This window comes from Belonocnema kinseyi, chromosome 1, assembly GCF_010883055.1.
Source record: "Belonocnema kinseyi isolate 2016_QV_RU_SX_M_011 chromosome 1, B_treatae_v1, whole genome shotgun sequence".
NCBI classification, from domain to species: Eukaryota; Metazoa; Arthropoda; class Insecta; order Hymenoptera; family Cynipidae; genus Belonocnema; species Belonocnema kinseyi.
Window position 1 is genome coordinate 143,901,063 of NC_046657.1, and position 11,494 is coordinate 143,912,556.

The following is an 11,494-nucleotide window of genomic DNA, read 5'->3' on the forward strand; positions in this document are numbered from 1 at the left end:
AAAATTTCAAGAGATTTTCAAAGATCTCAATGCATTTCTGAAAATTTCAAGAAAATTCAAAAGATTTAGAGATTACGGACTTTTCAATACATTTTTAAAGATTTTGGAGATTTCAAAAGATTGTAAAGGATTTTGAGAGATTTCAATCAAATTCAGAAGATTTAAAGTAATTTTTAACATTTCAAAAGATTTTCAATAATTTCAAAGAATTTATAGAAATTTAAATTTTTTTTTAAAGAATTTCAAATGATTGTGAAATATTTCAAAAGATTTTTAAAGATTTCAAAGGAGAAATACCGATTTTATACTACTTTAAAAATTACGAATATATTTGTAAGATTTGAAAAATAATTCCAAAATTTAAAAGGATTTCTAGAGATTTCTAGAAAATTCAAGGTATTTCCATTGATGTTCGATATTTCAAAAGATTTTTAAAGATCTCAAAGTGTTTCTAGAGATTTTGAGAAAATTAAGAGATTTTTAAAACACTTTAAAAGTTTTAATAGTTTCAACAGATTTTAAGAAAATTCTGAAGATTTCAAGTGATTTTCGAGATTTCAAATGATTTTCACAGATTCCAATGGATTTCTAGAGATTTTAATAAACTTAAGGTACATTTAAAAGATTTCGAAAGTTTTCATACAAATTTCAAAAGATTACATTTTTTAAAGTATTTCAACAAACCTCAAATTATTTAAGAAATTTCCAAAGCTTTAAAAAAATGTATAGAGATTTCAATAAAATTATGAAAATTTCAAGAGATTTGAATGATTTCCAGAAATTTTAAAACCAAAGATTTCGGGAAAATTCAACAGATTTAATTTTCTTTTATTATTTCAGAAGATTTTCAAAGACCTCACAGCATTTCTAAAGATTTAAAAAACATTGCGAAGATCAGGAGATTTTGGATATTTCAGAAGATTTCGAAATATTTTAAGAGATTTCAAAAGAGATCAAACAAATTTTTAAAGATTTGGGAGATTTTAAAAGAATTTCAAAGATTTCAAAGGATTTTTAGATATTTCAAGACATTTCAGAAGATTTCAAGTGATTTTGAAGATTTCAAACGATTTTCAAAGACATCAAAGGATGTCTAGAGACTTTAAGAAAATTAAGGTTTTAAAAGATTTAAAAATTGCACCAAAATTTCAAAAAATCTAAAAAGATTTTGAGTATTGAGAAGATTTTGAAGAGATTTGAAAGATTTTACAAATACAGATTTGAAGAGTGGTCACTAGTGACCACTCTTTTTTAAAGTTTTTTTTTGAAAAGAAAAAAAAGATAAAGCGTATTTTCCATAAGAAAAAATACGTGTTTGTATATTTTATTTAGAATCGTCAATATTATTTCAATAGAGTTAAAAATCAGCACTTTTATTAACAATGACCTATACAATCCGAATAAAATATGGATTTTTTAATGTCATTCCCATTAATCTGTTTTTTAGGGTCTCAAAAAAACCCCATAAGTGAAACAATGGGTTTTGCGAGTTTTTGGCCCTAATTATGATTTTGTTTCAGTCTTTTGAAACAAAAATTGTTTCTAATACATGAAATATTTATTCATTATTATTGTTTTTAGCCATTTTACTTTTATAATAGGGATATGAAGTCGCCGTTTTTTTTTAATTTTCCACTTTTTTATTCAATTTTTAATTATAGTAAAGCAATAGGTAATTTATATTAACTGAAATAATCGTTTAAACATTTTATTACTATTTATAATAATATTTTCTCTAATAATGCTAAAATGCGCGTTTTTTCCTTAATTTTTTAACTTTTTGTCCAATTTTCAATTACAGTTAGGTGAATAATTAATTGAAATGACAAATAAGTAATTTTTCAAACACTTTTTTATTATTGCTGATGATATCCAATTTGGATAATAGTAAAAATTTTTGGTTTGTTCTGACATTTTCAACTATTTGTCTACTTTTCACTTGAAGTGAGTTAATATATCATTCAATTAAGCCAAATAATTATTTAAACAAACTATTATCATTTATAACTATCTTCTTCTTTATTGATTCTAAATAGAGGCGATTTCTTCTGAAATATTTAGCTTTTAATTTTTACTCAGTAGAATAATAAATAATGAAAGTTAATGAACATGGTTGTTTTAAAAATGTATTATGTTTAAAACCATATTCTCTTACGTAAGAGCCAAAATGTTGCAGTTTAAAAATAATCTTTTAACTTTGCGCTTGCTTTTTATTTATAAACAAATAATAAATAAAAATGGAGGAAATCATTTTTTAAACGATCTTGTTCTTATTTGTCAACACAATTTTCTGACATAAAACAGATATTTGAAATATTCTTCCAAATTTTCTATACTGATCATATTAAATACAAATTTTCCGTAAAGTAGTTACTGATAGCCTTTTTGTTTAACATAATGTTAATATTTATTATTTGTTTCTAAATAAAAAGTCATGGGTTACAATTTTAGAAAAACCAGGTACTTTCTAGCATTACTATAGGAAAAAAAGTTATAAACAATGATAAATTGTTCAAGCAAATTTGTTTGTTTACTTGCATTAATAATTATTTCATTAGTATAAACTGGACAAAAAGTTAAAAATTAACAAAAAACCGAAACTTTCTAGCATTATTATAAGAGAAGATGGTTTTAAACAATGATAGATTGTTGAAGCAATTATGTTTGTTGACTTGCATTAATACCTACATGACTGGGCGTAAACTTGACAAAAAGTTGAAAATTTCAGAAAAAACTCCAATTTTCTAGCATTACTATAGCAGAAGATAGTTATGAACAATAATAATTTGTTTAAATAATTAGTTTTGATAAATTCTACTAATAATTGAGTCAATCCAAGTAATAAATAAAGAAGTAGCTAAAAATGTCAGAAAAATTTGCAACTTTCTATCAACTAGCAAACAAAATATTATTAACAATAATGATAAATTATTCAAACAATTATGTATGTTAATGTGAATAAATTATTAATCCACTCTCAATAAAAAGTGGACAAAAGGTTGATAATTTCGCAAAAAACCAACCGCAACTATTTAGCAATAATATAGAATAAGATAGTTATAAACAATAATAAATAATCAAAAAAATTTTTTTGCTATCTTGCTTTATTTATCAGCTAACATACGATAAGTAGAGGAAAATAAAAAATTTCAGAAAAAACAGCAACGATCTGGCATTAATATAGATAAAGATATTTATAAGCTTCAATAAATTGTTTAAACAATTATGCTTGCTACATTTAATTAAGTATTACGTCAATCACGGTGAAAAAAAGCCAAATATTTAAAAAATATTAGTAAAAACCGCAATTTTCTATTATTAATACAGAAGATAGCTATAAACAATAACATTTTGTTTAAACAATTATTTTCACGAAATTGAATTGAATATTAATTTACCCCAGGTAAAAAGTGCAAAAAAGTTGAAAATTAAAAAAAAATTCAGCATTATTTAAAGTGAATATTATTAACAATAATAATAAATTATGTAACTAACAATTAATGTTAACAATGATTAAATATCACTTCACCCTAATTGAAAATAGGACAAAAAGTGGAAATTTAAGAAAAAGCTGCATCTTTCTAGCATAATTCTAAGCGAATATTGTTAAAAATAGTAAGAACTGGTTAAAACAGTTGTTTATGGTGAATTACATTAATCATTGCCTCCTTCTAGCTGAAAAGTTGGAAACAAGTTGGAAAATTCGGAAAAACTCGCGACTTTCTAACTCTATTCTTAGAGAAAATATCTATAAACAAATATAAATTGTTTATTTAAACAATTATGTTTGTTAACTTAAATTAATTATTACCTTATTCTAATTAAAAAGTGGACAAAACTTGGAAAACTTTTTTAAAAACTGCATCTTTTCAGCATTATTTTAAGAGAATATTGTGATAAATAATAATAAATGGTTTAAGCAATTACATTTGTTAAGTTACATTAATAATTTCCTCAATGACTAAAAAGTGGACAAAAAGTAAAATATTTCCTAAAAAAACCGAAGCTTCCTAGCATTACCAAATAGAAAATAGTTATAAACAATAATAATGTGATAAAATAATTAAGTTTAATAAATACCATTATAAATTATCTCTCTCTGAGTGAAAAGTGGACATAAAGTTGAAAATTTTGTAAGAAATTGCAGCATTTTAGCATTAAACAACGAGAATATTATTGAAAATAATAATAAATTGTTTAAACAATTATTTTTGTTAGCTGGAATTAATTATTACCTCACTCTAATTAAAAAGGAGATAAAAAGTTTATAATTTTAGAAAGAAAACAAGCGGATTTCGTAATAATATAGAAAAAGATAGCAATGAAAAATAATAAATTATTTAAGCAACTTTTCCATTAACTCGCATTAATTATTACTTCGCTAAGTGAAAAGTAGAAAAAAATTGAAAATTTCAGAAACAACCGGAACTATCTGGCATTGATATCGATAAATATAGTTATAAACAATAATAATTTTGCTTAAACAATTATTTTTGCTAAATTTATTTTAGCAGCGTGTCAAGTAAAGTGAAAAATTGACAATAATACATATTTTAAGCAATTATTTTTGCTAACTTCAATTAATTATTACTTTACTTAAATTGAAGAAGAGAGAAAAAGTAAAAATTTTCATAAAAAACCGCAACTATCTAGTATTATTATAGAAGATAGCTGTAAGAAATAATAATTCTTTCAAAGCAATTATTCTTAAATTGAATGGAATATACTCACATCAAGTAAAAAGTGGACAAAACGTTGAAAATTACGACAAAAAAAAACACGCATTTTCTAGCTTTTTGCAAAGAGAATATTATCAAAAATAATAATAAATTGTTTTAAAAATTATTTTTGTTAACATCAATAAACTGTTACCTCACTCTAATTAAAAAATGGATAAAAAAGTAGAACATTTTTGAAAAAGTGGAACTTCGTATCCCTATTATAAAAGGAAAATAGCCAAAAAGAATTATAGATTGTTTAAAAAATTTGTTTAAACATCTAATTATTAGTAAGAAGTAGTATTTATGTATTAGAAACAATTTTAATTTTATTTAGCTTTTGGGAACCTACAAACCAGACTTATGGGAGTGTTATTAAAAAAATAATATTCAATTCGTATTCCATGGCTAATTTTAAAGAGGAAAGCTGATTTTCAATTCGATTAAGCTAATATTGACAGTACTGAATAAAATGTACAAACACGTATTTTGTTCTAATAGGAAATACGTGTTTAAACTTCAGAGAGCTTAAGCCATCTCTAAATATTCCAAAACTTGGATTTATTTTTGTGTGGGTTCGAAAAAAATTTTGGACGAAATGCATAGAAATTCGAAAAAAAATATTTATTTTTGGACCACTCTAATTTCCCACAGTCTGAAAATGATGAGAACTTAAGAACTAAAAATGGAACAGGTGGTCACTCAATTCGTTACGCAAGTACGATAAAGAGGAAGAAAAAGGCAAAAAGGCATTTAAAAGCAAGCGTGCTCAACTGCCAAAAATCGATTTGGAATGCATAAATCAGTTTGAAACTGGGTTTAAAACGTTATTCTGACCGGTAGAAAAACGTCCTGACCGATAAAATCGTTAACAGCTCGTTCTGGTGGTCGTAAAATCGCTCTAGACTGTCTGTAGCGTGTGGCTCGGTACCCGAACAGGTGGAAAGCCGGAACCCCCTTCTTCCAGCCAGGAGCGTCCTCGTTGTGAGTGTTGTGGGGCTCGTCACGCGTCATGCTGGAGCGTATAGTAGAGAGTGCTATACTGTCGAGTAGAAGAAGAAGAAAAAGTAAGAAGCGAGGTAGCTTTGCAGCGCTGTTTCACCGGCCGCGGAAAGGCGCGAGGAGCGCAGCGTAGAGGAGAGAGCGCGCTGAGTGAGAACCTCGCTCCTCGCCACCACGCTCTCTCTAACCTATCCCCTCCACTCGCAAACTGGCGACGCCGCACCACTCACCGACTCGGCCGGTGAGACTGCACTCACTCAGCGGCGCGGCGGATCCTCTCCGGATTCTGGAAGCTGCACCCGATGCGCCGCTGCTGCGCGGCGCGGCTTGATTTTCGCATCTCCGTTGATCTCCGCGCTCCGTGGTGCAAGGAGCGGTTATTGATTCGACAGGAATGACGGGAAGTGGCGCAGGAATCGATAAGAGAGGTGGGTCCTAGCTCGCCAGTAGCGCGGGTAGAGGGGCTGCAAATATTTTCATACTCCCGACTTCCACCGGAGGAAGAAGATGGCAGCCGAAGCGTGATTATCGGCGATTCGGCGGTCCACACTCTGGTCGAACCCTCTATTCTAACGCTCAGCACCGCGCAGTGTGCCTCGGTTTCCGCGACTTTCCGGTTTAACCGCGTGTACGTGGACCAACTTCCGTCGACTCTGCCGATCCTGGCCCTGCCTTGGCCCATCCTTCTACGGGACCCGGATAATCGTAGTTTTATTGGACTCAAACTTTTCGGAATAGAGAAATCCTATCTGAATTTTAGATAAACGAGAGAGAGGGAGAGCTGATGATTCTTAAGGTGGTCAGGTAGTACTGATTATGCGTGACACGAGAAGAAGCACCGTCATCCGAGTGTTTTTAGAGCGTCATGTAATATGGAATTAAACAATGTTGTTAAGACGTAAAGATGTTTTGGGTACATTGTGGACTCTTTGTTCTCGTGATAGCTGTACCTGGATTTATTAGCAGCGCCGACAGCACGTCCAAGCGAGGTAACAATATTTACCTCTCGTTTTTTTATTTTCAGCAGAACATTGTCTAATTATCCGTTAAAAAAAAAACTCGGTTTGTTTATTAACATTTTTTGTGGATTTTTCAGAAAATCTTGTATGATTTATGAACGTATATACAAAAATAAATTTTAATTAAATTAAACAATTTTTCTATATTTTCATTGCATTATTTACATTTAAATAATTCTTTTGAAAACGAAAACTTAGCAAAAACCGTTAATTTTTGCTAGTTCTAGTGCAAATTTTAGATTTTTTGTCAATACTGAAACTTTGGAATTTCGGGATATTTAAATCAGTTTTGGCTCGAATCAGCCTCTAAATTGGACTTTGGTCCCAGGATTTTTATTCTAATTTCTTCTAACCTATTTGATTAAATTTCCGAAATTTTCGCTAATCGTGAATAGCGACTGAGAACCATTTTATGGTTTGAAATTCAACTTCTCAGTTGAAAGTGGAACTTTTTTTTTTTTAATTTAACTATTCTTTAACATTTTTCGTAATAATTTTTTTAAAAGAAAATTGAACTATTCCATGTTTGGTTGACATTTTTTTTCAAAATTAACTATTTTTTATAAAAGATTTTTGGTGAACTGAAAATTGAACTTTTTTATTTATTCAACTATTTAAATATTTAGTTGAAGACTGAACTATTTGTCTGAAAAATCAGTTTAGTGGAAAAAACTTTGTTATTTACTATTTTTTCAAAATTATTTTTAAATTGAAAATCTGTTTTTTTATTGAACTATTAGGCTATTTTGCTTTTAAGTTACACACTCAACTATTTGTTTAAAAAATCATTTTTGTTGAAAAATATATTTTTTTCTTCTTAAAAATGTAACACTTTTGTTAACATTTTTTTCTTTTTTTAATGAAAATTTTACTATTTCATGTTTGGTGTAACATCTGTCATCTTCAGTTGAAAATTCACCTACTTGCAATCTGTATTAATTTTTTTGGTTAACTTTCATTTCTTTGATTAAACACTTTTTTATATTAAACATACATTTTTTAAGCTAAAAATCTAACTATTCGATTTTTTGTTCAACTTTATTTTTTTAAAGACACTTAATCTTTTTCGTAGAAAATTCTGTTGCTCCGTTGAAAATGTAACAATTTCGTTTTAAAATAAATTTATTTGCTTGAAAACTCATTTATTTAAATGAAAATCAATCTGTTTTATTTTTAGCTAAAAATGTATCCTCTTTAGTCGAAAATTCCGTTAAAAATTAAAATATTTGGTTGGAAATTCCTGTATTTTGTTAAAAATTATTCCTTTTTAATAAAATTTTAATCTTTTTGGTTGAAACTTTTGTTTCATTGGTTGAAAATTAACTTTTTTAAAATGAAAATTAATTTTCCAAACTAAAAACGTAACTATTCGATGTTTCCTAAAACTTTCTTTTCGGTAGAAATTTGACCTTTTTGGTCGAAAATTCATCTGTTTAGTTTAAGATTTAATTATTTCGTATAAAATTTATTTTTTCTGGTTATAAACTTATTTCTGTAACTTAAAATTAAACTATTCTATTTTTTGTCAAAAATTTATTTATTTTGTTGAAAATTTATCTTTTTTTATAAAAAATTCATCTCCAGGGTTGACAATGCAACTATTGGATTAAAAATTTATTTATTTTTTTGGTTGAATATGCATAATCTGAATTAGAAATTAATTCCTTTGCTTAAAAATTAAAAAAATGTTTGTTAAAAATTTCTGCTTTTTGGAGGTTACATTTTGGTTTCCTTACAATGTAGCTATTTCATTCTAGCTAGATAATTGATCTTTTAAAGTTGAAAATTCGTCTTTATTACTTAAAAACTCCAGATTTTTCATAAAAATCTTTTTCTTTATTGATTGAAAAATCTTTCTTTTTGTTGAAAATTAAATCTTTTTCAAAGATTCTTCAGTTTAGTTAAAAATTTAACTATTTTGTTGAAAATTCACTTTTTCTTGGTTGAACAAAAATAATTTTAACTACAAATGTGATAATAAAATTTTATTTTGTTCTTTTAGATATCAACTTGAAATTAAAAAAATGTCTTTAGCCTCTAAAAATTATTATCAAAATTTGTTGAGCTGAACCTTTTCTAGTTTTTACAATGTACAAAAATGAAAATATTTAATCGCTAATATGCTCAAATATTTAATTTTCGTGATTTAAACTATTTATTATTATTATTATTATTATTGAATTGTCAATATATCTGATGGAGATAACACAAATTATATTTAAACCAAAAGAGATTGAAATTAAAATATTTAAAAGTTAGTTTAAATAATGTCTAAAAAAAACCAGTTTGTAACAAAATAACTAAATTCTCAACCAAAAAAAAAAATTAACTTGTACCAATTGCACTTTTACCAAAAAAGAGTAAATGTTAAAAAAAACCACGAATTCTTGACCAAACAGTTCAATTTTTTGAACACAAAAATAATCATTTTCAACCAAAATTATGAACCTGTAAACAATGAATAAATAATAATAAACAATGAATTTGTAACAAAGTGGTTGAATCCTCGACCAAGAAAGATTAGATTGATTTTCAATACAAAATAAAATTTTTGAATAAATATTTCTTTTTTAAGCTTATTTTTTCACTTGTTTTTAAGATTACAGAAATATAATTTAATGATTTTTACAGGATTTATGCCTAAAATTGTGGAATTTTGTGTAAAAAAACTCTTTAATCTTCTTTTTTTTAATTAATAGAAATATTTTGAACTGTTCAAAAATATTTTTAAAGTTTCTTTAAAAATTAACATTTTTAAATAAAAAAATGTCTCAGAAATCTTGAGAAAAGTTTTTTTTTCTGAAGCCTTTCAAACTTCTTAACAAGTTTCGAAATTTTTTCAAAATCTTTAAAAATTCATATTCCGTTTTGAGTTTTTTTTTTTAATCTTTTCAAATCTCAAATTATTTTTAATCATTTGCAAGACATTAAACCTTCCAAACATCTTTTGAAATTATTTAAATCTTCCTCAAAATTTGGAAAAATAGAAAAATTGCCTTCAAACGTTCCAGATTCTGTTTTGACAACTTTGGAAAATTTTTAAAAATATTTCAGTCTTTAAATGTGTTTTTAAAAAAAATTTCAAAATAAAAAAATCAGTTCATATTATCCTATGGATTTTAAGCAGTATTTTTTATTATCGTGAAACCTTTCAAAGTCCTTAAAAAGCTGCAAAATTATTATTTCCAAATATTAGAAACTATAAATTTTTTAAAACTTTCAAATTGAATTTTAGCCTTTTTGAAACTTCTAAACGTCTTAATATTACTCGAATTTTTGTATAAATCTCGGTGATCACGCAATTTAAAAAATTGTCTTAAAAAATATTTTTAAAAATAAAAACTTAAAAATAAAACATTTAAGAGTTCGAACAAAAAGCTTCTTCTTTTAGAAATCTTAAAAAATATTATTTTTTTTAATGCGATGTTTGAATTATTACTATTAATATTATTATTGAATATTTTATTTAGATAACCTTACATTTCTCATAAAACTGAATTTGGTAGACTTTTTAATGTAAACGCGAAAAAGGACCGACAGCTTCATCAAATCACGAGCACGGGTTTCGCGACAACAATAGTTACAAATTGCTTCAAATTTTTTCGAGGTAGTTTTAAGAATTAATAGAAAATAACGCCATGAATTTTTTAATAATTGGATTTTATATTCTTTCTTACTTTCATTTTAGCAGTTTAAAAGAATTTTTCAAAGGTCCTTTCACCACCCTATCAGACCCTTCTAAGCCAACTGTCCAAGCCCAACCTTTTTCAAATCCATTTTTAACCCTCATCCCCTATCTAAACTAAAACTCGACACACGATTTTCAAAGAAAAGAACACTTTGAGTGTCGTTACTTCAATTGGATGGTCTATAAATCATACTGGTTTTCGAAAAAGCTTTTTTTTCAAGTAGTCTATTGATATATTTATTTTTTCAGTGTTATTGAACACTGAAATATTTTGTTTACAATTTAACATTCATTCTTGAAATTTCAATTTAGTAATAAGTTTCTCTAGGAAATTTAAGATTTGACAGAGCTGGTTAATAATTAATTATTCCGTTAACAACATAAAAAGCATTAAGCAATTACTTTCATTAAAACATTCAAATAATGTTTACTTTATATTTTGTTTAAAGTTGACATTTTATTTCTGAAAATTTAAATTATAAATAAGCTTTCGTACTGATTTTCGACAAAATTTAAACGTATGTACGTATAATTTTGAAAACTGAGTTCAGATACTCATTTCACAATATCACGAACTTAAAAAAAAATTATATAATTCTAATGGACGTATTAAAAATAAAAAATAATGTTTTTGTATACCAACAAAAGCGAATATTTAAATACATAATCTTAAAGTAAATAATCAATTTATGTTACCTAATTGACAACAATATAAATTTATTCTTTATCTTACTTATTATTATCACAAAAATTAGGCAGTCTGTAATTTGTTAATCAGTTTAGAAGATAAAAATCAATAAACAATTATTTTTATTAAAAATTAAAATAAGTGGTGACTTATATTTTTATAAAAATTTGATTTATTAATTACCTTTTAAACTAATATTATAAAAATTAAAAAAATATATTAATATGATTTTGAAGTCAAAATGTAGATACTCATTTCCCAAAATTAGGAACTTTTAAAAAATTGTATTATTGGAATAGAGATATTTTAAACATAAATTTAGTTAATCAGTTTGAAAATCAAAAGCGGTAAACACTTAGTGCCTTTAAAACGTTCAAAT

At 26.1% G+C, this 11,494-nt stretch overlaps 1 protein-coding gene across 4 annotated transcripts in view; it reads left to right on the forward strand.

Moving 5' to 3' along the window:
* The first annotated feature begins 6,229 nt into the window (after window positions 1-6,229).
* Window positions 6,230-11,494, forward strand: part of LOC117182616 (disintegrin and metalloproteinase domain-containing protein 33) — a 362,482-nt gene continuing 357,217 nt past the window's right edge. For all 4 annotated transcript variants that reach the window (XM_033375720.1, XM_033375725.1, XM_033375731.1 and 1 more), the window contains exon 1: window positions 6,230-6,709. In XM_033375720.1, the coding sequence (XP_033231611.1) occupies window positions 6,625-6,709 (85 nt within the window). In that variant the 5' untranslated portion in view covers window positions 6,230-6,624. The remainder of the gene's footprint in view (window positions 6,710-11,494) is intronic.